At 38.3% G+C, this 27,888-nt stretch overlaps 1 protein-coding gene across 13 annotated transcripts in view; it reads left to right on the top strand.

Annotated features, from left to right (window-relative positions):
* The window catches only part of Adgrl2 (adhesion G protein-coupled receptor L2), a 259,124-nt gene that overhangs the window by 204,783 nt on the left and 26,453 nt on the right, over nucleotides 1-27,888 (top strand). For 9 of the 13 annotated variants that reach the window (XM_038311606.1, XM_038311608.1, XM_038311602.1 and 6 more), the window contains 7 exons: nucleotides 2,560-2,669; nucleotides 8,805-9,605; nucleotides 15,180-15,473; nucleotides 16,018-16,121; nucleotides 16,974-17,159; nucleotides 17,922-17,960; nucleotides 20,682-20,865. In XM_038311606.1, the coding sequence (XP_038167534.1) occupies nucleotides 2,560-2,669; nucleotides 8,805-9,605; nucleotides 15,180-15,473; nucleotides 16,018-16,121; nucleotides 16,974-17,159; nucleotides 17,922-17,960; nucleotides 20,682-20,865 (1,718 nt within the window). The remainder of the gene's footprint in view (nucleotides 1-2,559; nucleotides 2,670-8,804; nucleotides 9,606-15,179; nucleotides 15,474-16,017; nucleotides 16,122-16,973; nucleotides 17,160-17,921; nucleotides 17,961-20,681; nucleotides 20,866-27,888) is intronic. The other 4 variants (XM_038311609.1, XM_038311615.1, XM_038311610.1 and 1 more) reach the window with 3 other exon arrangements.

Genomic DNA, 27,888 nt, shown 5'->3' with positions numbered 1-27,888 from the left:
TCTCTTTTGTGGCTAAGTAATTGCTTTCTCATTTTTTATTTCTTCAATGACAGGAATTTTCAGTTTTACAGTCTTAACGCATAGCACACAGGTTCGCAAACTGCTAGACATTTCCTCATAGTGAGAACTCATACCGGGTATTTCCCTATTGGTCCCAACTGCTACTGTATCTGAACCTCCAAAGGCCTTTCGTTTGTCTCTGAATAGAAATACTAGTGTCCACAACTGTGATTCTCTTATCCTTTCCAGTTAAGTTTCTATTCTTGTTTACTCTTAATTGAATTAGTCCAAAACTCCAACTTATCTAAATCAGTCCCTCTGGAGACTGAACACAAAACCTTCTACAGATTCCATATGCTCGCTCCCATCGAGCAAAACACCAATATCCTGCGTGTGTGCACCAAGAGCAGGTGCTCAGGTTAGGGCTGGAGTTACAAGTGGTCATGAGCCACTTGAAGTGAGTTCTGGGAACAGCTCAGGGCTCTGGAAGAGTAGGAAGCACTCTTAACTCTCAGACATCTCTCCAGCACCATTGTATTTGTATTTTTCAGAAAATGATATATGCCACAAGTTTTTTTCAACTGTATGTGTTTTCACTTTCTTTCCAAACCTTCATGTTCTTAATGCCTTTCAGGCTCATGGCAAACTCTCTCTTTTTCTTCTCTTTCTAATTTGGCGATGTGAAAGGAACCCTCAATAAATAAGGGGAAGTAATGTTGTACGTAAAGTTCATTTGCTAACTGAATTATTATTTTATGCATTTTCTACAAGTATGTTTCAAGCCCTTGGAAATTAAATAGCAGACTATGTTTGAGTGATTATGAAATATACATGGTGGGGAATGTGAAAGAGGTGTTAAGCATGGAGTGGTTGACTTTTCTTGCTTTCTGAGAGGCCAGAACACGAAACATAAGGACAGCCCTGTAGTTATGAGTAAGTACAAGAAAAGGCATCCAAGTCTTGAGTGTTTTCCAGGGACCAGCATAGATCTGAGGACACCTGGAAGATTAAGTGAGGTTTAAGAAGCACTGAAATTTCTCACTGCTAAAACAGGAATAAAAAGCGAATTGTGTTTTTGTAGGAGTTAAAACACAAGATACTGAACCATTGAGAAATAGCAAATCCAGCCTTCATTTTAAATTTTACAATACAAAATTGTTTCTGTGATTTATGTTAAAATAATTCATTTTATTAAGTGGTGCACCATAGGCAGTTTCTTCAAATGATTGGGGGCAGGTGGGAGGAAAGAGAAAGAACAGAACAAAGCATTATGTTGTATGAGATGAACCACTTACATCATCCAAATTCATGGGACAGGATGTCTTAAAAAAGCAAAATACCGTATTGTCTCAGGGACTGATTGAGATCAAAGCTAACTGTTTTAATGTTTGCAATGCATTATTTCAATCTTAGTTACAATTTATTCAATATTGTGGAGTAACTGAAATTCACTGTAATATATTTTAAATTAAAAACTGTAGCCATTTAATCCTGTAGATCTTTTCTGCTTTACTTCTCTTCAGGACAGCTCTCTGGGGTTTTGAGTTGCAGTGGTACCAATGTGCGTGACTTAGCATGTCTCCCTCGTTAGTGTGACTCTGCTCCCACCATACCAGGATTCCTGTGCTGGAAGCCAGTCTGCTTTTCCCAGACTGCTCTACGGCGTTATTTTATACTTCGGTTATTTTATGCACCATAGAATATTTGGTATTCAAATTGTTGAATAAATTTTGTAATAATGCCCTGGTTCTGCTTGCTTTGCCTTCTTAATGTATATACTATCAAGAAGTGTAATGAAACCCCTGCAAACATTCCATTCCACTGGGCTGTAATCAAATCAAATTATAAAAGAAATAGTTCTGGCTTTTACAAATCTTAAGAGAAGACCATCTGGGCCCATTTATAGAACCCAGGCACCATTCTGCCTGGAATACCAGCTTAATTCCAGTATCCTTGCTGACCTAATGGCAGCGACGACAAAGTGAATACTTCCTCACAGTAACATAGAAGACATTTTAGACGTTGTGTTCACGGCATTGCCTTTAATATTAACCTTCAGAACACCTCTGTCACTATGCAGGCCTCCACATAGAAAGTGCCTTGTGTTCATGAGTGTAGAGAGTGCCTGTGTTAGAACACATAGCAGAAACGGGACGTCGAGGCTGAAATCTGGGTCTGTATTGTTTGGGTGTGTTGTGAAGAGTTCCTGCTAGCTGTTCCGCTCACAGCCCTGGGTTTGATAGTGCCCTTTCTGGGCGTAAGGTTCAACTCTTAAATATGTTATTAAGTGCCCCGGTTGTTCTGTCTCCTAGGATCTATTGGATATGACAAAATTAAAACATAATAGTGTAATAACATTACATCAATGATTTTCTTTTTACTTTTACTTACAATATAGTGTGACCCTTGATACAGAAATTAAAAGCCAAGAAAATAAGGGTTTGATAATGCCATCTTATTTCAGCTGCATTTGCTGGTTCACGACTAAGTTCTGTATTATGTTTCTCAAGTAAACAATAAGTGCACTGTTTCATAGGCTTGGTTGATTCTGTTTTCCAGGTGCAACAATCGAACACAGTGTGTAGTAGTTACGGGGTCAGATGTATTTCCTGACCCATGTCCCGGCACTTACAAATACCTTGAAGTTCAATATGAATGTGTCCCTTACAGTAAGTATGAAGTTTGTATTTTCTCCTTTCTCCAGCGTTCCTTGTTGGAGCTGAAAGACTACACATGTGAAAGAAGCGTATGTTTACGGCCTACAAAACCATTATGCATGCAAAGCGCTCCCAGACTCGGGACTCCAATTAGCTTCATGAAGTGTGGAAGGAAGCCATAGTGTGATGCTGGCCAAGTGTCTGTCTGTGTTCTTAAGTGTTTGGCTTTTAAGGCTAGTGTTTTTCCAGAAAACAAACTTGAATTAGCTATTCAATAGGGCAGATAGAAATCTGTACTTTTGCCCAATACCAGTTGCTGACAAATTGGTTTGGCTTGCAGTTTTCTGAAGAAGGAATTGACTTCCGTTCTACTAGCGAAGGATTTGAATGGTTACCTGCTGTCGTGGTAACCTGAGTGCTTGGTAAAAGCTACCAGAACAGAAACTGAGGCAAGAGTTGTTCCTTTTCTTCCATGTCCTGGAAGGAAGCAACTCTTTTACCAGATTTGGTGAGGAAGTTTTAATGCTTAAAACAAAGCCAAGAGTACAGACAAATCATTCAAACGTCTTGTACCTGTTTCTACTTTTAACTGTAAGCACCATGTTTACCATCTTGCAGGAGGACTTTTTCTAACTGGAAATTTTCTAAGTAGGTGTCAGTATGTTCCTTCCGGTCTCAGAATGCATACTTCTCAATTATATTTCATACATTGGATAGGGGAGAAAATGGCTTCGTAGTTTAGACAACCTAAAAGCTTGAGTACATTGTCTAATTGTTACAAGGTAGTTTAGAAGTGATTTTTTCCTCCTTTGCTTTTTTTAAACTATTTTTTTCTTTGCTTTTTTTTAAAAGATAAATGAAACATTACTGTCACAATAGTGCAGAGACAGTTGTGGTAATAGTGTTAGGTTAGTACTTTTGCTAGTTTCAGAAACTTTTCTGTACTTCAAATCTAAACAACAACCAAAACGTCCCAAACAGTTAGAGCTGGATGTTTCCATATGTGTGTCTGTAGTCCCAGCTCCTTGTAGGCAGAGTCGTCAGGGTGATTGAGGCCAACACAGAAACCCCAAAAGGCCAAATTCTGATAATTAAGGCAGATACATGAAGGTGATGGCACGTTGTAGCGTATCCTGTGAAGAGATGCTCTGTCCTCTCAGCCACAATCTCGATAAATTGATTCTGTGTGTGTGTGTGGTGTCAGTTAAAGGCCAAACACAGATTATCTTTCTCTTCTCATCCCTGCTCTGTGTTCCTGTGTCATGTGAAACGGATGCGCTTTGTGTTTTCAGTATCTTCTGTACCATTTGTAGGATTGGAAGCCCCAGAGTGAGCCGGTCTATTAAAGCGTTGCTCCTGTGTAGTGCGGTGGCTTTACTTAATCACTCTCCTGTGCCACACGAGGAACATTGTATTCTTTTGAGCTAACCAAAATTTTTGTTTCACGAAGTCCCTCTCCCTTGAATTCCCTGGTTTCTGTCCTCAAATTAGACAAGGAATACAGCATCCATTCCCAAACAGTGGAATCAGTCAGAGCTGTCAAGAATTGTGTCTTTCTGCAACCTGGTCCCTGTAACCTAGTCTAAGACACCAAGGACAGTGTTAAGCAAATATTACTTTCAGACTCTTAAGTAATTCCTTGCGCTCTTTAAAGAAAAGAAAATGTGGATATCTTCTGGAACGTCTAACTTTCAAAATTTTACTTTTCAGTTCTCCAGAAGTAATGTCTATTGTGCACTAAACTTACAAATAGCTGTACTCAGAGAAGTATTTGCCTTTTTTTTTAATTTAGTTTTTGTCCTTCAAAATAAAAAGTAAACCCAGTAATTAATTTGCTGTTGCCTTTCTAGATGTTTGCAAGAGGCAGAACTAAGTCTGTGACCTCTTTCCTCTTTGGAGAGTAGAAGTGGTTCTCACTCCTATATACCGTACGGTAGTGACACACTATAAACCACACGATTGTAGCTCATGTTAAAATGTAATGCAGAGTGTTCTTGGGCTATTCTGATCTTACATATCCTCATGGCTCCCCATTCTCCCCTCTTTTCTTTCCTTATGCTCCTGTCTGTGATAGTCTCTCCTCACATTCATTTTTAAGGGCCCAGCTTGGACCATTTCTTATCTTAATAATGTGTTTGCTTTTCCATAGCTTTTACACAACCATTTCTCACATTACTTAGACTAAAAAAAAGTCTCTATCTTATAAAGTTTATTGTGTACGCCATACCACTTGGCTTAATGCCAGTCTCTATCCATAATAAATCCTTCAGGAACTTCATATACTCCAAAGTGCACCATCCTGTTCTAAATGATGCCAAAGACTTTCCATGACTTCAGAAAACATGGCAATAAATGCATTCAGGAGAGAACATTAGAAATGCCACTGGGCAGTTTATTTTGTAAACAGGCAGGTACATTACATGTGCCCTTTTCCATTTGTCCAGGTAACATCCGTATCAAAATAGCACACACGCAAGGCATTTTTTATTGTGTACAGGATGCAGGTATTGCAGCATGTAACTGTACATTAAAGAGTCATTAGGGACCTTGGAGAAAAAAGGGACTGTTCAGACTGGAGTTCCCATCTTATAAGCAGGCATTCCTTTTCAACCTGGTGCCTACTTATTTCAAATTGCCACAGTATAGAAGGATTTTATCCTAATGCTACCTACACGTTCTCTCATTTGATGAGTAAATTGCATTCATGTCGATGAATTAAATTGCTATCAATGAATAAATGTGAGATTATTTCAAATGAAATAGTGTGTCACTTCAGATACAGAGTATGTAGGTTGTAGTCAATCTGGGTTCATTTTCTGTCTTGTACATCCATGGAGTCCTCTGCTGATGTTGATGGGTGTGTACTTGTGTGTTTGGTTCATAGAATATTAAATATATCCTTATAAATTAATTCATAGAGTCCTCTAAGACTATTTGCATATATTTGGCATGTGATTATGAATGCAGATTATTGTTAATTTTATTGTATTTTTATATCCCTGGTAGATAGAATTTTGGCTGATCTGACAGATACCTACACGTTTTGATTTTATAAAATTCCTTATATGGAGATTTTATTTTTCTTTTAAAGATCAATCATCAAAGGTTTTTTTTTTTTCTTAAAAAATTGCCTTTGGATGTAATTTTCATTGGAATTACAAGTTGTATAAAATTTATAACAATTCTCTTTCCCTTTACATATTATGGTTCAAATCATAAATAAATGAAGTAATTTCTGTTTACGTTTTGCTCAGTAACTGCACTATAATCTTACTCTGTCAAATAAAATTAACCCAGTGATCTTCAGTGAGTGGACAGCACAGAATGCATTTTCCTTAATCTTTTCACGGAACTGACTTCAAAGTTCCCTTGCAATAAGTACGCATTGTATGAAGTATTATTCCGACCCGTTATCCCTAATTGCTTTATGTGAGTAAAATTATTGTTTCCTCAAGGAACGATATAGCTGTCTATAAATGCAGTGTGAGCATCCTCAACACGAATGCTCTGTCTTCCCCTCCTTCTTCCACTGTGCCTGTCCATTATTGATTCTGAGCAGATACCGTGTGCTCCTTATGGAGGAGTGATGTTACATCCACGAGCCACAGAGACAGTGTTGCTTCCAAAACAGCACACTGCGCTTGTCCTGCCTTCCCCTTGTACAGCGAGAAGCACACCAATCAGAACAAGTGTGTTCTCTGAAAGTGCTTAAACAGACCTTGTTGGTTAAGCAGGTTGTAGCTTAATTTAGAAATTATATGCTGTTACTATGGCAATTCTTTAAAAAAAAATATTTGTGTGATGTTTCTCTCAAAGGAGTTCCAGAAGGTCACTGTTTTATCTTGACGAATAATTATACTTCTAAAAAAAATATGTAATCAAGCTGAGATTGTAATAAAATGTGCAACTCCGCTCTGAATCATCCGTAGTCACAGGCGGGTGCCTTTAGAAAGGGAAGAAGAGGAAACACAGCTTCAGTGGAGTAGGTTTTTAATACCCAGGCCACATACTGGACATTCTCCACTGAATCGCAGAGTTGCCCTTGTGTGGGTCCCCATTGTAGGAGACTACCTGTCAACTAGGATCTTATTGCACCTTCCTTGGTGCGTCGTCCACTTCCATAACCACATAGGGTTACTCCCTATCTATCACTCCTATGCCGTGCCTGGGCCAGGTCTACCCTGTGCAAGCCTTTCCCTCTTATGGGGGTCTGTGGATCAAGATCCTTGGTGTGAGTGCTGGGTATGGCAGTTGTTGCATGCTAACTTGCTTTTGATGTTAATAACAATGGTGGAAAACAATGTCATAATGAGCTAATCATGATTCTTTCTTCCTTTTCCTCCCTGCCACCTGTGCTTGCTTTTCCCTTGTATGTATTTTGCTTACTTTTTATTTAATAGACTTAATATTGCAAGTTTTATAATGCATATTATATATGTAATTTTATGGGATTTTGTAATGTATATGTAACCTTAAGTAGATTTGCTAATAATTAATGGACTGTATCTACCCCTTTAAAATCCCTACTGGGTGAGGGGAGATTTATATGTTTCTGGAAGGGGGGCATTTTTTAAAAATGGTTAAGATGTATTTTTGTAAAAATAGGAAAATAATTGAAATGTACTATGATGCATGACATTGAAGTTACTTCTCACCTAAATATATTTGGGGAAGGGTAGCCATCTTGATATCTGTTAAATTTGACTCAAACTCCAAAGTCAAGTTGTCAGTCTCATAAATATAGTTTCCTTCTCTGCTTATATAATGAATCAGTTTGATAATTAAGCTCACACAGACCAAGTGGAGATGACACACCTGTGCATGCTTTTATGTCTGTGGTGTCCATATATAAAGGAAACCTCATTCAGAACGTGGGGTGGCTTTGGCAAGGCAAGAGTCGGTTTAGCTTGCATTAGTGAAGAGTTTCATTATTTATTAAGGCACACTAAGTGAAGCAGCATGCCAACTTATTTGTCTTGCCTCCTTAATCTACTAAAATGATTGATCCGTGTTCTTTCATGTAACTTTAGAATCTCTCTCCTGCTAGGTTCTCCTGTGTGTTTCTCTTTATCCAAAGTAGTACAACTTCCTTATTCTTCCTGTGTTTAGCATCTATTACGAATTCAATCTTAGACTAATAATAGTCAATTTATTTTTAATCTTTTTTCTTTTTTCCTTGCACTTTTTTTCATTTTTCTTCCGATGCTTAAAATAGAAGTGGAGCAAAAAGGTAAATAATGTCCAGTCTCAACCCCAGCTCCTTGTTATGTGCCTTATGGATGTGACCCTCCTCCCTCCCCTTCCCTGCAACACTCCAGTATGAAAATGACCGGCAGGACCTCATATTGCACCTCATAAAGGCGGCAGCTGTCCACAATGACATTGTATGGCTGCTGATCTGGCGATGGGGTAAAATTCTGAAGTCGGCGAAGGGGAGATGCCCTTTCTGTTTCTTTTCTACCTTCTGTCTCTCTCTCTCTCTCTCTCTCTCTGACACCCTTGGATATTTTCTTGTTATTGAAGTGTCATCTTGCCTGGCTTCCAGAACCCTCTCCGTAGCATGCCATGGTTACAGGGGCTCCTGGTCATCTCATTATGCTTCCCTTGTGTTGACTTTTCTCTGCTCCCGACTGCATTTTCCTAAAATTTATATTCTCCAATTCGAAGCACCTGTAACTTCTATATATAAAAAAAGCTGAAAATAAGTCTTTGCATTGAGTGTTCTGTTTTATTAGCCTTATTTCGTGGGAGGTGTCAAAGGTGTGAAGGATTAGAAGTCATAATGTTTGGGTTGGGATAGAATACTTATTCACTCTCAAGCATAGGCTCCAAGTTTTGATGCATGCATTACCAAATTATCAGATAAAATCGCAATTCAGAAATCTAAATTTTATCTCAGTTATGAGTGATCCTAATTGTAGGTTTCTATTTGGGAAAATAAATGCCAGCTGCTCTGTCCACTGGTACCTTGATTAGAACATCTTGGGAAAACAAGGCTAATGCGGATAAAATATAAACTTGTAAAAATTGAATGCTGTACGAAATGAATTTTCCTCTTTTGATTTGTGTTCAATAAAATGTGTGATGGCTTGTGCCCCTTTTAAAAAAAAAATAACTTACTTTTTGTCTTTTTTCTGTGGCTGATAGTTTTTGTATGTCCTGGGACCTTGAAAGCCATTGTGGACTCACCGTCTATATATGAAGCTGAGCAAAAGGCCGGTGCTTGGTGCAAGGACCCTCTTCAGGCTGCAGATAAAATTTATTTTATGCCCTGGACTCCCTACCGCACTGACACTTTAATAGAATATGCTTCTTTAGAAGATTTTCAAAATAGCCGCCAGACAACAACATACAAACTTCCAAACCGAGTAGACGGTACTGGATTTGTGGTGTATGACGGAGCTGTCTTCTTTAACAAAGAGAGAACGAGAAATATTGTGAAATTTGACTTGAGGACTAGAATTAAGAGTGGGGAGGCTATAATCAACTACGCCAACTACCATGATACATCGCCCTACCGATGGGGCGGGAAGACAGATATTGACCTCGCCGTGGATGAAAATGGCTTGTGGGTCATTTACGCCACCGAGCAGAACAATGGGATGATAGTAATTAGCCAGCTAAATCCATACACTCTTCGATTCGAAGCAACATGGGAGACGGTATATGACAAGCGTGCTGCGTCCAATGCGTTCATGATATGTGGAGTTCTCTATGTGGTCAGGTCAGTGTACCAAGACAATGAAAGTGAAGCAGGCAAGAACACAATTGATTATATTTACAACACTCGCTTAAGCCGGGGAGAATACGTGGATGTTCCTTTCCCCAACCAGTATCAGTATATCGCTGCAGTGGATTACAATCCAAGAGATAACCAGCTCTATGTATGGAATAATAACTTTATCTTACGATATTCTCTGGAGTTTGGTCCACCTGACCCTGCCCAAGGTAAGAATGTTTGACGTCACCTCACTGTGATTTATACTACTTACTTTCAAAAGACTTCTGAATTTTTCCCAAGCTTTTCTTCTTCTCACAGTTAGATCACAAAGGATGATCTATACTGCAGCCCTGTTTTGCACAATTTTCTTTTGCTCAATTTGTTGAGTTGCATGTTGACTTTAAGAAATGAAGTCATTGCATTGCTGAATGTTGTATTCATTGCTAAACATAAAGTAATTCCTACAAACCCATTAACGATCTTTTTCCTTACCTGTATTCTGAGCTGATTACAGTGTTTTCACAGACTTTTAAACTTCTTGGCACCAGTGGTTAAAGGAAATGTGTGTTAGGATGTCCCAAGAGAATGCCTAGGTTTGACCCTCAAAGCCAGGGTCACATGTTCAATAGTTTTGACATCTATGCTCTGGGTAGGAGAGGACACCTTCAAATTTCTTCCTCTTGCATCATGTAAAAATTGCACATTTTCATTTCCTAATAAACTAATGGCCATTTTATACTTCTGTAACACCACCTGAAACACACAGGTTATGTGTTTTAAGTGTGTCCAAATGAACTGTGATAACTCTGCTAGCATTTTCTAGACTTACATTATAGGGGAACCTAAAGTATATTCAAGAAGGAGCATTATTTAGGAAAGCACTGTTAAGATTTAGAAATATAATTTGATTTATCAAGTGATTTCAGTTCTATGAGAAATGAATTCTGGGTATAATAGTGTTAATATTTTATTTACAAAGAGATTACTTCACACTCAGGATAAAAGAGTAACTTGTTAATGATTATTGTAGAGTGTGTACTAATGGTGTCTTTTCAAATAAAATATGTTTTTAGGTTTATGGTATAAATTAATGTTTCATTCGCTGAGTCAATTGGAATTTTTACATTTAGAAGGGAGTCAAAAATTTTAGAACTGAAAAACTTGTGAAGTAATGAAATTACTCTTTACACCAAGGTGAAACACACCCATCTGCTAAGGCGCTAAAGGTAGAGATATTCACACTCACTGACACACTAACACTTCTCTTTAGATGGTGTCCTTAATAGTTTCTAAATATTGTCATACGACCCAGACCCTAAAAGTGGAAAGAAGAGCCACCTATAATTGAATTTCAAATCTGAATCTTCATACAGTACCAAATACGTGTTGAATTCTACTTTAAAGAAAGACCACTGGCAGCATACTGATGAATCATGTGTGCCTGGAGAGTCTTGGTTTAAAAATGTTGTTGTAAAATCTGTTGTTAAACTTTCAGGAGCTCAGTCTCCTTTAACAGCATAAATCTTTACTGATAGCCTCTTAGAATCATTTGTTTTAAAGTATGTGATGTCTGTTTGCTCTAGAGGCTAGCTGTTTGGGATGCTTCATGCATCTTAATTTTTCTAAAAGGCTCTACAATACTTCTGTTTCATCCTTCGGCCTTGCAAAAGGCAGACTTAAGGCACTGACTCGCTTCAGGCATTTGGTTAAAATTGTATTGATCCCTGGTTCACTTTTTTTGTATACTGCTCCATCTTGACAACTGTTACATTTGTTTTGTGTGGCAGTAAATCTTTCTCCCTTGCTAGGAGAACAAAAAGTGGGAGGAGGGAAATGCCTTAGCAGCTACTAATTGCTATTGAGGCAATAGTGGAAAGGTTGAGAATGGTGTAGCGCAGAGGTTGTAGTCATTGAGTATAGATTCCTTTTACCATAGCACAGTGACCCACCTTCTTGTCTCAGAACATAGCATTGAATACAAGAATAGGTAACAGTGGCTTTCCCACATGCGGTCTCTGTGCTAGTGCATTTTGTGGTACAATTCCAGTCCAGAAGGCTTTGGTGATTTAGGTGTTTTTCAGAGAGAGAGAGTCCTTACTAGTTTGAAAATGAGATGTGCAGCAAGTGAGACTTCCCATGACAGTGTTTTATCTTCCCAAATAGTTAGCCATTCTTCCAGATTCCCAGAACATAAAAATTCATATTGACCCCTTATTAAACCCTAAGTAATAAAACATTTTACATGACCCAAATTTTTCTTGCTGCTGTTTGACCCATATTCTTATTCTCGCTCCTCATATTGTATCTTCTTTGGCTTCTAGAGACCTGTCTTTCTCTTCTGAGGTGTGTGTTCTATATATGCCTAGAGGTGGGGTCTCTCAGAGCTATCCTAGTCAATAGATTTAGGTCAAACCAATAAGCCACATTCCGCTTTCCAGAAGCAAGATTCAAGAAATGAATAAGACTGGGGATAGAGCACCCGGAAGAATAGAGTCTTCGTTTCCCGTAAAACAGCAGCTGTCTTGTGCAGCTAAAATTCATACTTAAGTCTTAATGAACTGGGTTCATGGGAAGAAAAGCCTCCAGGATTTCAGAACAGCCTACACAGTATATAACAAACAATAAAACAATAAAAAGGGGGGAGGGGAAGCAGTTTTATGAGCTGTGGCTTGTATGTAGCCAAAGGTATAAAGGGCGCTGAAAAATCGTCTTTTCCTTTTCGGTGTGTTGTTCACCTTGCTAGATCATCACTTCCAACACTCTTCTCAATTTTAGATCAAGCCTTTCTATTTCTGATGGCACAAGTATATTATTTCTCTGATCCTTTTTAAAATAATATTTGACTATTTAGCTTTTGTTCTCCCCTTTGAGCAATTTTCTTTGTTGTCTTAAACTATTTCCAATTGTCCCTCTTTACCTCTATCTAGAAATGGTCTCAAAAACAAAAACCTTTTTGGTTGTATTTTAACACTTCAATCTATCCATATAACTTCATAATTTCTTAGTCTTTTAATATCTCTAATATCCCAATATTAACAACAAAATAGTATATGTTTAGTCAGTGTGAGTCATTTCTTGAATATTTGTTTGTCTTGACTATGAGAAGTCTGAAAATTCTGTAACAAGAAGACATGTTTCAGCAAAGGAGCCAGTTTTTTTATGTCTACAAAACATTCAGTATGTCACATTTTCTGAGTATCTTTCCACTGATAGTAAACGGTAGACAAAATTGTTTTCTGCTCATTAAAGTCTTCCTGCGTACCAAGCCAATGTGTTCATTAGCACTGACTCTTTGATGTCACTCAAATGATACATGGTAGGGGAAGTGCTAAGTCGGTCCAACCAAATGTTTGCTAGGATGCCCTGATGAACAGAGCCTTGTAAAAAGGGTTGGTGTTTACATTACAATACTGTTTTGTGCTGTTCTTCAGAGAATGTTGTCAGCGTTTGAACCTTTTGAGATGTTCATGATGCAGCTTGATGTTTCCCTTTTCCAGACTAAGGGCAGATTGCTTTGCCTGACTCTCTCCTTTCTCTGTTTTTGAACAACCTCTTACCTAGAAAAGTAAGACCAAACATTGAAGAGGATAACCAGGTGACCTTAAATCAGTCACCTGGGTTCTCCATAGTCAAATTTCCACATGTGTAAAAAAATAAATTGTGCCTGTATCATGGAGCAGTGAGTGGTAAGATTTGATCTACTGGTCCAAACTATTGGTTGTCATGACATCTGGCTGTGTATGCTGAGTAAATGCCAGCTTTTATCACTGCCAGATGCCCCACTGACATTTGTCTCTCTTCTTGGAAAGAGATAATGATTTTTAGAAACATATCTTCAATATTAAATACAAAAACTTTTGCCTTGAAGTATCACTTAATTTCTGTCTTCAAAAATCCCACAAATTCTAGTTACGACCGATGGTATAATATCTTGACAGGAAGTGCATGGCTGCATGGCTGCACCATGCTGCATGCATCCAGTGAGAGCGTGATGTTTACGTTGTCTTACTCTGTGCCGAAGCATAGCTAACACTCAGTAATTGTGGTATTAATACATATCGGAGTGATTCCACGTGCTCTGATTAGTGTATTGTCAGGGGATCCATACGGTGGTGTAACTCCAAACCATGTCGTTCTGCCCCGTTCTCAGTTCCCGCTCCTTCCTCGCTCCCTCTTCACGACTCGAGTCAGCTGCAGTCATCTGACAGTTTTGCTAAAGATTGTGATGCTTTGACAAATGTTAATTGAGAAGGCACCGAAAGCCTGGCTGCATTGTAATCAAAAGAAAATTACACAGGTTTAACAAGATGTCAGGAGGGAACTTCCAGAGATAAAGATAGACAGCTCTGAATACTTTTCCGCAGCAGCTGGCTAGGCATGTGATTTGACTGATGGACAGAGACGCCTCTCACACGACCAATCACTTTAGCCTAGAAATAAAACACATGGTTAAGGTTTTCCCATTGAGACAGGAGGAGGAAGGAAGGACCAAAGTGTCGTGTATTTAATGATAACTAGAAGTTTGTCATGCCTAAAACCCCAGAAATATACCTTTTATTACTAATTTGGCATGCTCTCAACTATTCATAATTGTATAAATATTTGTAGGTCAGAGCCTAAAATATTGAGCATGATAGTGTGTTTGAATGTATTTTTAATACTCAATATTGCCGTTTGTTTCTTGTATATAGGTAAAACACAAAATTAATTATTTTAAATAATATTTCTTCATTGTACATAGTGATAGATTTCACTAAGATATTTTCACCTGAGCATATCAATGTTAATATTTTTATAACATAAGCATAAATTACTTGTATATTTTAAATTTGAGGCACCCTATACATAAGGTTTTTAGAATAAATTTGTAATATCTGTGAATATGAATAAAACTTTTGAATATTATCTGACAGATTTTAAATGGCAGTAAATTTTGGCTAACAGGTTTTTCAATACTTAGTTATTAATGGAGATAAAATCTACTTGATTTCACTCTTTGGTAGCAGTGTTGGAAAACCACAAAAAGAAAACTCTTAAAGTATTTTTTGTCTTGTGTGTTTTTTGTTTGTTTATTTGTTTGTTTTCTTAAATGTGTAACTGTAGTTCTGTATTTCTCTTATACTCTCTGCTAAGGGTCAGTGAGATAATTAAAGGTTGATTTTTGAATTCAGGGTCTGTTCTAACCCCTGTCTGCATACATAACTCCATGGTGAGCTTCTGCCCTTCATCCCCTACCTTCACAATGTAAAGATGCCAAACCCAGAGCAGCATAGTGTGCCAAACTTGTCTTTGGTTTAGATGGAATAAGGCATGCTCAGAGATCCCTCAAGCAACAATGGCTGCTGGCTGTAAAGATGTCAGTGTTTGTTTTCCTGCAGGATGTAGAGTGGGTGACTTCAAATCTTTTTTATCATCCTACTCATCCATAATTGTCAGAGGTTTTTTTTTTTTCCCTTTTGATCTTTTGCATTTGTTGAAAGTATATTTGTATAATGGAATTCTCCTGCACTGCCTTCATTTGTTTTATACTTTATGAAGAGATGGTACTTAAGCCATGGGGTCATATTTCACTGAGAGCTGAGCTCTAGCCAGTTAAACAGTCATTTTTTAATCTTATGAATAAATTGTAAGAGTAGTGATTTTTTTTCTTCTTTTCCTTCCCTATTATAATTCTGTTTGTTGATTTGGGACATTTGGATGGGTGAAGGGGTGTGTGTATGCATGCATACATTCACATATGTGTGCTGGTAGGTGAGCATGAGGGTGTGTTTGAGATTAATACAGTCATCTTTTTTTCATAGTGCCTACCACAGCTGTGACAATAACTTCTTCAGCTGAGCTGTTCAAAACCACAGTGTCAACCACAAGCACTACTTCACAGAGAGGCCCCGTGAGCACCACAGTAGCTGGACCTCAGGAAGGAAGCAGAGGGACAAAGCCACCTCCGGCAGTTTCTACAACCAAAATTCCTCCTGTAACAAATATTTTTCCCCTGCCAGAGAGATTCTGCGAAGCGTTAGACACGAAGGGGATAAAGTGGCCTCAGACACAGAGGGGAATGATGGTTGAACGACCCTGTCCCAAAGGAACGAGAGGTACTTCCTGCCATATATTACACGATACAGTGTATGCATTTGTGGTTTACGGAGCAGCTTCTAAAGACACCGAAGCAGTTTCATTAGGAGGAGATGTTTACAATAGCCAATTCCATTATTTTGTTACATTACAAATATAGTTTCTTTCCACAACATAAGGGTTTTAAACTGTCAAAATCACTTAAGATCTGACCCAGAATTCCCTCTCACATTACCTGTGTCAGACCTGAGACTTTTGCCCCAGGCCTCTAGTGAGGCTTCCCTACAGCTGTCTTTCTCATTATAACTCACTTTGGATGAGTCCCAAGAATATCAGAGGCTTTTTTTTTTGGTTCTTTTTGCTCTAAGTGCCTGATGTTTCTATGCTGACTTTATGCTCACTGTTTATAATCTTTTGCATTGCATGGTACTTTTTCTCGGTTATTGCCATCTATTTCTGTTAGCGTTTATTCAAAATTGAACACACTGTCTAGGATCATCAGAGCCCGTTTCCCGAAAGCTTGCCGAAAACACTGGCTTCAGTCTCCCTGTTGTTCTCTTGCAGGAACGGCCTCGTATCTCTGCATGGCTTCCACTGGAACATGGAACCCTAAGGGCCCTGATCTTAGCAACTGCACCTCTCACTGGGTGAATCAGCTGGCTCAAAAGGTGGATTGGAATGTTTTGATGTCATGTGCTGATTGAGGGTTTGAAACTCTAACATAAATAATTTAGTATTCTATGTTAAACCAGGTTCTGTGGTTCTCTGTTCTGCATAAAAGGTTTTTTTTTTGTGTTTTTTTTTCTTTTAAAGCATAGTTTTGTCTGTAAACTAGTCTTTGAATGTTGTTTGTTTGGGGGTATGCTGTGTTCTGTGTTAAGCTGTTTAACAAATGCATACTTGTTTAATTTCATTCACATTTAGTTTGTTCTGGTTCTTTTGATGTTCATAAGACAAATAGTGTATTGGCCCAATAAATCAAGAAACATTAAGCTTTCAACTGAGCCCACAGAATGCAAACAGATGTTTGTATCACATATGACTACAACACAAGTAGAAATGACCCTTACAAAGGCCTAGAAATCACTCCCTGATTTGCATTGTACTGTTGTACCCTTTTATTTTTTTTCTTCTTTCTACCTGTTTTGAAATACAGACATTGGTATCACCAAGAATTATCTATTATCTGATGTAAAATCAGCAACACTGGAATAAATTTAAAAAATTTAAATAACAAGAAAGTGGTTACAGGGCAAAGAGAGCCAACTGGAAAGCAAAATTTAAAGGATGTCTCCCCTCTCCCCTTTTGTTTCTTTTTTTGTGTCTGGCTAAGTATTTCTTTTGTGTGTTAAGGATCTAAAAGCCTTTAATCTTCTAAGATGAAGAGAAAGTTATTGGTCTCAATTAGTTGCAGATTTTGACATATTTGCAATTTCTCCCCACCACAACAGAGCTGCTTAAAGAGAAGCAAAAGCCACAGACGGGGAGTTTTACTGAGATAATATGGATTGTCGTTTCAGATCAGAAGTGGAGAAAATGCTGCAAGTCTAGCCAATGAACTGGCTAAGCACACCAAGGGGACCGTGTTTGCAGGGGATGTGAGCTCCTCCGTTAGACTGATGGAGCAGTTGGTGGATATCCTGGATGCTCAGCTGCAGGAGCTGAAGCCTAGTGAGAAGGATTCCGCTGGGCGGAGTTATAACAAGGTAGGCCCTCTGTGCGCGTGTCAGCTCTCTGCCCTCCAAAACGTGGCTGCCAGGTGCCCAGACACACCCTTAGAGATCGAAGTTCCCAGTTTGCTCATTTCTCAAGAAGAATTACTGAGAAAAAAAGCAATGTTGTTCTTTCCCTGAAAGTTCTCAATGACACAAGTTATGACAGGTTTTAGTTAATGGTGACTTGATCCATCTGAATGTGGTCAGTACTCTCTCTATAGAATTAATATCTGTAGCTAGAGTGAGTCTATGGTCCATGATTAATGAATTGTGTGAGAACATGCAACTCTAAGTGCTTGAAACAAAGTTGTGACACACAGTGGTATTAGTGGCAGCTTTAGGGAGAAGGGTGTATCCATTTTCAGGAGAATGCTGATCACACCACTAAGTTTTTCTTACTAAGTTAAGTCTAAGTGTTATTTGCCGTGTTGTGCTTTTATTACATCCATGTTCAAATGTTTACAAGTTCAAATCTAGAGTTAGTCTCAGATAAGTGACCTATCATTTTTTAAACAATGGTTATATATATATATATTTTCTTTTTTAACAAATGACACAACAAAATAGAGCTGAGAGCTGTCAATAGACAGCCTTGGCTGTGAACGGAGTTGCCCAGAGGAGATCTGTAGCTAGTCAACTTGGAATTCAGGAACACCAGCTTAATTTTTGAGGACTTCTTCTTTCCTCGTTTTTTTTTTTTTTTTTCAAGCAGATAAAATCTAACCTCTGACTTTCTTTTCTTTTACTTAAAAGCTCCAAAAACGAGAGAAGACATGCAGGGCTTACCTTAAGGTATCTTTCCTGTGACGTCCCCCTGCTTCTTCCCTTCTCCGGCTGCCTACCACGCTTATGCCGTCTTGCTGCATGACTCAGAATTCTCAGTCTTTGATAATTATATAATGTGCCCCATATCAGCTGTACAAATGTTGGCTTTCCTCAGAATAAGCCAATGAGAGTTTACTAATTTTTTTTTGCTGTTTTCCCATTTATCCAAAAAATACAAGAATTGAATAATTACCCTCTGAATTGGAAGAAAGCACATAGTAGTCCCTTTGTTTTCTCTTGTCATTTCTGGATTCAGCAACCTGAAACAGCTATGATATATTCTTGGCAGTTTATCATATCAAAGACTGTATGGGCATAATCTATGTGCATGTAAAAAGTCACCGCTTTCTGATCTCTGGGGTGTACTGTTCAATAAATCAGGCTTTGTCCTGGCTTTTTGGGAATTCGCTTCTGGAAGTAGGGTGCTGAGTGTGGGTGTCCAGGCATAAAATATGAACACTGTGGTGGTGATGTTACTGTGTGATAGGTGGGAGATCTTTTTGGGCTCCTAGAGCAGAAGACACACTTCCCTTCTAGGACCAACACTTCTCCCTAGTGTTCTGAAATGCTAGGCATCATGCAGAGGCTCTCCATGAAAGTAAGCCAAACTAGCTGTATTGTGTCTTGGTTTGCTCTGCAGTTTAAAAGCGCCTTGCTGTTGCAGAGAAGGAGGTAGCTATTACCCTGACAAACCTAAGCCTGAAGGATGGATTCACACAGTAGAGTAACAAACCAGAGAATTTTTGTAGTTTTTTTGCAAATGAGGTTACTCAGAAACCGAAACCTCATTAACTTGGTTGGCAAGGTCAGGGATGGGCAGGCACAAAGACCAGCATCTCGGTAGTAATCAAATGACCCCTTTGGACCTGAGCTCTTTACAAGAAAGGCAGAGGGAAATCAATTTTTTTACTTCATAATGTTCTAAAGACCCCTAAGAATCTGATTGAGGATGCAACTGATAAAAATCTATGGAATTTTTCACATTCAATGCTGAAGTTTTCTTTAAGATACTAATGGGTGGAAGGTACTAATCAGTGTGTTGTTCAAGGTATACTTCAGTGAACCCAGAGTAGGCTTTGGCAAGCAAAGAAAAAACTGCTTCAGGAATATGATTAGGCCGATGATTATCTCGGTCCCACCTAAAAAGCACAAATGGTAATAAATAAAAAGTATGTCAACTTCATGTAAGTGCACCATCAGGAGGAACGTGTACACATGGTACATCTCCATATGGCCTTAATTTCTGACCAGTGTCATCTTCAGTGTGTTTCAAATGAGTTTCTCTGTTCCGACAAGACTAATAAGCCTCCTTAGATTACAAATCAGAAGCTGACTTACTCTATGCAAATGAAGCAAGTTTCTGCTTGGCTACAGAGGATTCATCTATAAGTTAGATCAGAGGCTCCAGTCTGTATTTCTTGGTGACTAATGAATCTGACCTCACCAGCTTCTGTTCCACTCTAGTTACTGGCTGAAGAAGTGTCCATGCGAGCATTGTGGACTATTCCATCTCTCGTTAGAAAGAAAGAAAAGCAGAACCCTTTAACGCCACTTGGAAGTACCTTCTACCTGCCAGGGAAGTTGTGATGGCTCACAAGGCAGGCGGAACAAGGGTCTTAAGATGGATTAATCAAATTAATCTTACTCTGACAATAACCTTAGACAACTTTTCCCCTTGCCCATTTCAGTACAGAGCCTCAAACCAGCAGTTTATTGTTGTTTTTCATATATGGGGTGACCTTTGTCCTCAGCAGTTACCAGTAGGTCAGACCCATGTATATGCTGGCCTTGGTACATTATGCATAGGCGTGTGGAACAGTAAACACACATAGCAACTTCAGCTGCCTGGCTATCTCTCCGTGGCACAGCACATGTGAGCATCAGGGCTTGCCTCCAGTGGACCGGCCTCCTGGCTTATATTGCTATTTAATGCTGTTTTGCATGGAAATAAATTAAGCCCACACTCAAGGAATATTTGCAGCCTGGTTGTAACACTTGCTTATTTCCATTCTTAACCCATCAGTCTAGCCTTTCCGCATTCTGCCTGTTTTCCTCATTTCTTTAAAAGCAGACCCGGCCCTTAGAAGTTAATGTGTATATATATATATAAATACATGTGCCTTTCAGCTCTCTAGGTAATGGGAAGAACAAAAATGTAGGCAGTTAGCTTATGAACTTTAAAGTTTTCTCCCCTAAGTGTTAATAAATGCACAGCGTCTGTAAAGCAGTTTGACTTATTTGAGTTTGGGTTCAAAAGACACTATGACTGAAATTTCTCGTAGATTCTGGCCCCCTGCAGAAACACTGGTGGTTTCTAGTTTTGCATTTAAATTTTGAAGCTGTAAACAGGGCGACTGTCGTAGTTGTGAGTGTCCACACTTGTAAGTCAGCCCTTCGCCTCAGAGCTGCTACTGAGAGTTGCCCGTCCCCTTCAGCGATTGCAGTGTGCTCAGAGAAATGAAAAACCAACCACCTCTCTCACAGGCTCCTTAATGCCCAGCAGCTGTTCACTAATGTCCGGTTAGTGCTATTTTGAAGTCATTGTCCATACTTACAGTTGCCCAAGTCATGAAAGAAAAGTAAATCATCATGTCAGGCAAACATCCCAGTTGTCACCGGTCAGCGATTGACAGTTCCCTGGTGCCCCAGAAGCAGTCCAAACTCATGGTCATTTTTAAATGGATGCAGGCAATTGTTGACACAGTGGACAACCTTCTGAGACCCGAAGCTTTGGACTCCTGGAAACACATGAATTCCTCTGAGCAAGCACACACAGCCACGATGTTACTGGATACACTAGAAGAAGGAGCGTTTGTCCTAGCAGACAATCTCTTGGAACCAACCCGGGTCTCAATGCCCACAGAAAACATTGGTGAGTGTATCTGTGGTCACACTTGATTTGGGAGACAGATGGTAAAGAGAGTGAGGTTTGCATTCCAAATCTATCATCTCCCAGCATTGGGTTTCTCTTTTGCTGAGCTATTTATTTTCAGGAAAAGAAGTTATTGATCATATTTAATAAAACTAATGCTTAAGCTGGAATCTGCCTGTATCTTATAAAAGTTATTTTTATGAGTATGTGTGAGTTTTTCAATTGAAAAATCATTAAAAGGAAAAAATAAGAGCACTTAAATGCTAGAATATGGATTGCTTAAGTAATGAAAGTACTTCATATGAGAACGTAGCAAAAGCCTTTCCATTTTTATAACATGCCTAATGAATTTAAATTACTTTATGTGTTCTTCCCATCAAATATTTTAGCTCATAAAACTCGGGTGGATTCTTTACATTTAACACAAACTCCTTTAGGTATAAGAGATGTTTAATATCTGGGAATTAGTGGTTCATACCTGTAATATCAGCTTTGGGTAGGCTGACACAGGAGAACTGTTATGAGTTCAAGGCCATTTGGACTATAGAGTTTAGAGAAAGACTCAGAAAACAAAACAGTTGGGGTGGAGCTCAGCTGGCAAGGTGCTCATCTAGAATGCAGGAAGCAATGGGTTTGAGTCCCTGGCACCACGGAATAGTGGTACATTCTATAATTCCAGGGAGGCGGAGCCGGGAGGTCCAGGTTGAAGGTCAGCCCGTCCTGGAGAAACTCTCTTCTTCTTTCTAACGATATTGCCAGTGAAGGGCATATTTTGTAGCATGAAATAGCCTTGTTTCTAGGTTGTCAAATGAATACCTATTAGTTTTGGGGTAAACTCGGAGTTAAAATGCTTCCAATGAGGGTCAGATTTCTATTGTTGACAATATTTGGTAGGGGAGTAAAAATTACTATTTAATTTTCTTCATCTTCGAATTGACAGTTATTTGGTGAAACTGAAGACTTCCTCTGTAAACCTTCCGGTGAAGTTTACTGTATATTGTACTGAAATAAAAGGTTCGCGATTATAAGTAAAAAAGAAAAGAACGTCAAAAAGAGCACAGACCTCTCTCTCCTCCATCAAAAGCCAGGCTGACTCCTTAGCACAGCAAGGCTGAAGTTCTCTGGCTGGAATGCCATGTCTTACTGCCAAATCATGACTGCCAATATCATGGTGGCATATTAGCTGCCAAGAAATGAAAAAATAAAAAAGAGATGGCGTAACTCAAATATGACACTGGAATTGAAAATATAAAGTCAACTTTATTTCCTATATGTAAAATTTTCCAATGAAGTGAAATACTAATAATTTGTTCTGAAGTGCAGAAATTATAAATCACTCAATAACTTCCATGTATAAATGAAGTCAAAAGGAGGGACCCACCATAATCTTATGTATCTGGCTCTTTAAAAAATGTAGTTTACTCATAATAAGAAAAGAATAAACCCCCAAAGCTTCTATTATCTGCAGACAGGTCTGCACAAGCTATAGTCCTCAGGCTCATTCACATTGAACCCAATTCACTTCTATCCAATGTCATTCCCCTAATTACAGAAGTGGTGTGGACCCAGTCCTCTTAGCGAAGGCATCCTGAAAAGACTTATGGCTTGGCATTTTGTAACTTTAATTCGTTTCCCAAATTTTCTAATATTAGTTTTTAAAAAAACAAAATAACTTATTTTTTCCCTTGACTTTAACTGTGCGTAGAAATTTGAAGGACCATGTTAAATTCTGTGATCTTTTAAATTCTGAATACCCATAGACCATGTTTCTGTTTCCCAGATGGTTTTGGGATCTTCTGGCTCCACCTTTCTGGGATTACAGAAGGCACAGCTACCCCTGATTTACATGGAACCCTAACCCAGTTCTATATCCCAGATAATTTTTTTTCCAGTATCAGACAAACTGAAAATGAAATATCTGCAAGTCATCATTTTCATTTTTTGTTTTTTTGAGATAGGGTTTCTCTGGAAAATAGTCCTAACTGTCCTGGAACTCACTCTATAGACCAAGCTGGCCTCAAACTCACAGAGATCCTCCTGCCTCTGCGTCCCGAGGGCTAGGATTTAAGTCGTGCACCACCACTGCCCAGCTACATTTTATTAATATATCTTTCTGTATTTGGAAGGATTGTTCTTTCTATTAAAGTTTTAAGCTTAGATGTCATGACTACATTTAGGTACAATGTATACATCTCACTGATATTAGTAACCCATGCGCAGAATTTATTATGTCTTTTTACTTATGGTCCCAAACTTATCAGCATAAAAGTCACTTTACACATTTTTAAATAGTTATTTTTTATTTCTAATTCATAGTCTTGTGGGGTTTTTTTTTGCAAAAAAGAGAAATATGTGTTGTTTTAAGCACGAAGAAAACATTCTGTTTTTCCTAGAACTTGTCTTTAAGCATACTATGAAAACAACCTCTTATTTCCTTATTCTTTTGAGGCTCTTATCTAAACTTAAAGGATGGCTGTATCTTTAGTTATTAGAACAAATTGGTTTTCTTCTTAGCAGTTTGTTTTAACATCATCATGTGATTTACTCAGGATATATGATCCCATAAAAATGGTGTGATTGTACATGGACAGCATGTGCCATAAAATTTGAGGTCTAATTTATATTCAGGGGTATATATTTTGAATGTGAGTCCCATGAATTTTGAACAAATGTTCTCACTGTAATCCTCAGCATAGGGTACATTTTTATCTTCAGAAGGCAGTGGCCTCCCACCTTCAGCCCAAGAAGCAACTGCTTCCTATCCCTGTGCGTGGCTCCTGACTTTGACTTGCATTATTTTTAATTTTGCTTCTTTTATGTTGAGTTCACTTAGAGAGCTCTCTATCCAGACTGATTGTCTGTAGCTCCGTCATTGCTCAGTGTCCCTCCATCTAAAGGAAGTACTCTCAGTTCTATGTATTCTTTTCCATTTCTGGTTCTTTGAGTTGTTACCACATGGCAACTCTTACCAGCAGTGAGTGAGAGTTCATCTGTTCTCCATCTTTCCAATACTTGGTCTCTTTATTTTTGGCTTTCTCAGTAGTTTATATTGGGATCTTGTGTGGTTTTGTTTTGCATTTCTATGATTACTAAGTAACGTGTGTTTACTTTTCGGGTTGAGTTTGATGGAGACCTGGTCTCCTTGTATAGCCCATATGATCTTGAACTCTGTCCTTTAGCCTCAACCTCCTGAGTGCTGGGATTAGAGATATGTACCAGTGTGTCCAGTAAGTAACATTTAGTTGATTAATTCTTTGCATGTGTGTATGGCCTGTTCACGCATCTTAAAGTATCTGTTAATTTATTTTTCTCTAGTTTAGTTGCTTTTTGATTGATGAATAATAAGCCTTCTTTTTTTTTTCATGGTTTATTTTTTTTATATTTAAAAATTTCCATCTCCTTCCCTCCTCCTCCCCCCTCCCTCCCCTCCTCCTCCCCCTTCCCTCCCCTCCTTCTCCCCCTTCCCTCCCCTCCCCTCCACCCATACCTCCCCTCCCTCCCTCTCAAGGCCAAGGAGCCATCAGGGTTCCCCACTCTATGCTAAGACCAATTATGTGTGCTTAGTGTATATGTCTTAGGCCAGAAATCTATACGCTAAATTCTTCTCGCAGTAAGTGACTTTTCGTTTTTGCTCTCTATCTTGGGAATAGCAGAAATTTCTAATTTTGATTTTGAAAGTTTCTGATACCTAGTTTCAGCACCATCTGCCTAATTTTCTCTTGCTTGCGCTTTCCAACGTTGTGGTATTTGACAGCATAAAATAGTGTCCTCTCATTATTAATGTGAAATCTTCAGTATCCTTTTTTAGAGAAAAGAAAAATTGCAATTAAACATTAAGAAAATACGTTCAGAAGATAATATTCTTACACCTTTACTTCTTGTGAATGTGTTAATGCCTTATTCGAAAGTGGATATAATTGTCTATATAGTTCATTCACTGGCATAATTATCTTTCATTAAAAGAGTGAATATTTTATAAAAAAAAAACTTAATGTTTTATTAGAGAAATAAGGAGGATGATTGGTCCTGTAGACTTTCCTGCACTTTAGATTTGGCTGATTTCTGGGTCATCATTCAAATCTGTTGATACGCTAATTAGGCCTAGGAGCTTGACCAGGCCAAGTGTCATTCCCACCTCCCCACCACCCCAGGGAGCTTTCTGTTGAGTAACACTGTGGTACACATACTGTCCATTGTCTTTCCGTCAGACATTAAGATTTATTGGATAGCTTAGATAAGAAAAGCCCAATCCATCCATCATAAAATCTCCTTTCATTTATTTCCAGAATGGCCTCAGTCGACAGCATAGCCTCCACCACCACCACCCTGCCACACCTTCACTTTAGACTTAGTTGTATTCTAGCTGAAAAAAAAAAAAAAAGCCAAAAGATGATTTACAACAACAGAGGTTATTCCTCCATTCTGCTGTGTGGACAGGAGGCTGGGCTTGTATCTCTTCAAATCTATTCTGTACTGTCTTCTCCTTGGAGCCTAGACTGACCTAGCTTTGGCAGGTCCCCCGGGGCCCCATCAACATCTTCCCCAGAGGTTCTGCATCTCGCTGCAGCCAGTTGCGAGGTGAGGGATAAGGGAAGCTGTGATGAATGAGGCTCTGGATGACTCTCCAGTGAACTGGAGTGTATACACGTGAGCTGTCTGTTGACTTAGGCATGTGCCATAGTGACCAACATAAACATCCAGCAGTGTTAAGTGGTGATGTTTTAATATATTCACATTAGTTGAAGCACACAGGCATATAGAAGCTCTCTTAGTCGTAAAGTTGATGACAGGCATTCTCTATGATAGACAAGATCAAGTAGGGAATCACCTTGATTTATTTTTTATGGTTATATAAATTTTTACCTTTATTCTGAGGTCTATTTGGAGATGGTTTGTCCAAGCTGACCTCAAACTCTTAGACTCAACTACCACTTAAGATTTATTTTTACAATTTTACTTATCAGGTTGTGTATGGGTACAGTATTTATGGCATTAATGATTTCATACTGTAAATCCCATTGGATGTTTTTTCCCTCACAGTTAGGTTTTCATGAGTATATCTACTGTCATGTGCACCCCTAGTTCATTCATCTAAGAATACAACACAGTTTATCCTGAAAGGCATTTCAGTGGCTTTCCATTTTTTGGTGAGAAAAGGTAGAGCAGAAGTCTTTGTGGGTCTTCTTGTTCAGTGTGTTTCTAGGCATGCGTGCATGTATCCCACAAGAAAATTTTAAGGGACAAACCATACTAATCCATTTTACCAAATATTTTCCATTTTTTTCCTCTTCCTAATTTTTCCAATTTCTGTTCTCATTGGTAAAAACACTGCACCACCACAGGCTGACACTTCATCCTGACATAAATTTTGTTAATTAGTTTGGATTGATCCCATTGCTACTTTTATTTTTAGTTCACCTGATGTTTTGAAGGGTTCCTTTTGTATTACTTTCCTTTGCCTGATTTTTTTTCTTTATTTTTGAATTTGTTGTTCTCAATATTTCCCTACGTTCTTATTTCTTTCATTCTGTGTTCTGACCACTGATTTGTTTTAGATAATGTAGCTTAAAAGTACTCTGTTCCTTTCCTTTTAAAAACTATTTTAAGGTTATTATTTTACATAATAATGATGTGCCGTTAATTGGTTAGTTTTTTTATTTTAGTGTTGGAGTTTTTGCTACCTAAGAAAATTTACTCTTAACTTTCTGCTCCTTTTCTTTAAGGCATCTCGACTTTGATTTTATAATGATGCCATGCTTTATAACAGTGTAAATTTATGTTAGTCATCGTTGTGGTTTCACATTTGGCTGTAGTCTTTCTAAAGTTTCTGTTTTATTGTGTTTTGTGGTAGGAACAACTGATCTGGCGTTTTCCATAGGAATAAGCCAGTTCTTTCTGTGCTCCCTCCTTTGCCTCTGTCATCCAGCAAGGCCCTACAAGTGTCTCTAGTATTGCCTGATTCTATGTAGTACTGTTTCGTGTTCAGTGATGCTAGCAGCTTTTGAACCTTTCAGTATTTCTCCTTGAGGAGTTTCCCTGACTGCCTTTGTGTACATCTCATGCATATGGATTTTAAAATCAATTTTTCAAGTCCCATACACTCGTAAGGTCTTGTTCGAATTTCTATTAGAATTAAACTTCACTCAGGGATTGATATTAAAAGAAGTACCAGAGTTCTCCAAACTAGAGAGAATTGCATGATGGGCTATTTCTTAATTATGCATACTGTGAATAATGAGTTGTCACACTCCCACAGACTGCATTTCCTTTGATTTTTTTTTTTTTAACTGTTGGATCACATTCTAAGATAGTGATAAATAGAACACGCCAGTAAGTGGCCTTTTCCTTTAAAGGGTGCTTTTACCATCTTGGATGTTTGCATAGACACAGACCACTCTGACAGGAAAACCTCCAGCTCAGGGAGCTGTTCCTTTATTCCTACTATTGTGTAAAGTTTTTTTTTTTCCATTAAACAAGTTAAAATGTACTGAATTTTTCTGCTAATATTATTTAATTTTATTTTACACTGTTCTCTAATATACTAACTAGTTACACTTGTGAATTTCTTTAGGTTATTAGTGTCTAAAGTGTGGCATACAGCATATTCTTCTAAGGATTGTTTTGTAACACTTTAATCACCGAGAAGATTGTGAAGTGGTTAGCACACATCAATACCCTGTCTTCTAAAAGAGAAAATATAAGTTTATTTAAAATTAAGTATGTATTAAACTATGAATTGATGCATTGAGATCCGAAACTATTGGGGTTATGGAAAAGTTCCTTTCAATTATATTTAGTATCCCCAGGATGTTTCTGTTCTCTGTTGCAGTGTTTACTGGCTGATGCACACTTACTTTTATAAAGTTGATGATCCTATATCCATTGCTTAGTTCTGTCTAAAATCAATAGTCATATGTAGGAATAATCCCATTACTTTAGAAAGCTCATGTCAGTTTTTTTTCCTATGAACATAATTTTTAGGCTAAAATGTAAATATAATGTAGAGGAAGTGAACGACTTCAT

This window comes from Arvicola amphibius, chromosome 14 (assembly GCF_903992535.2).
Source record: "Arvicola amphibius chromosome 14, mArvAmp1.2, whole genome shotgun sequence".
Classification (NCBI taxonomy): Eukaryota; Metazoa; Chordata; class Mammalia; order Rodentia; family Cricetidae; genus Arvicola; species Arvicola amphibius.
Note: the sequence above shows the minus strand (reverse complement) of the source record. Positions and strands in the feature narration are given on the sequence as shown.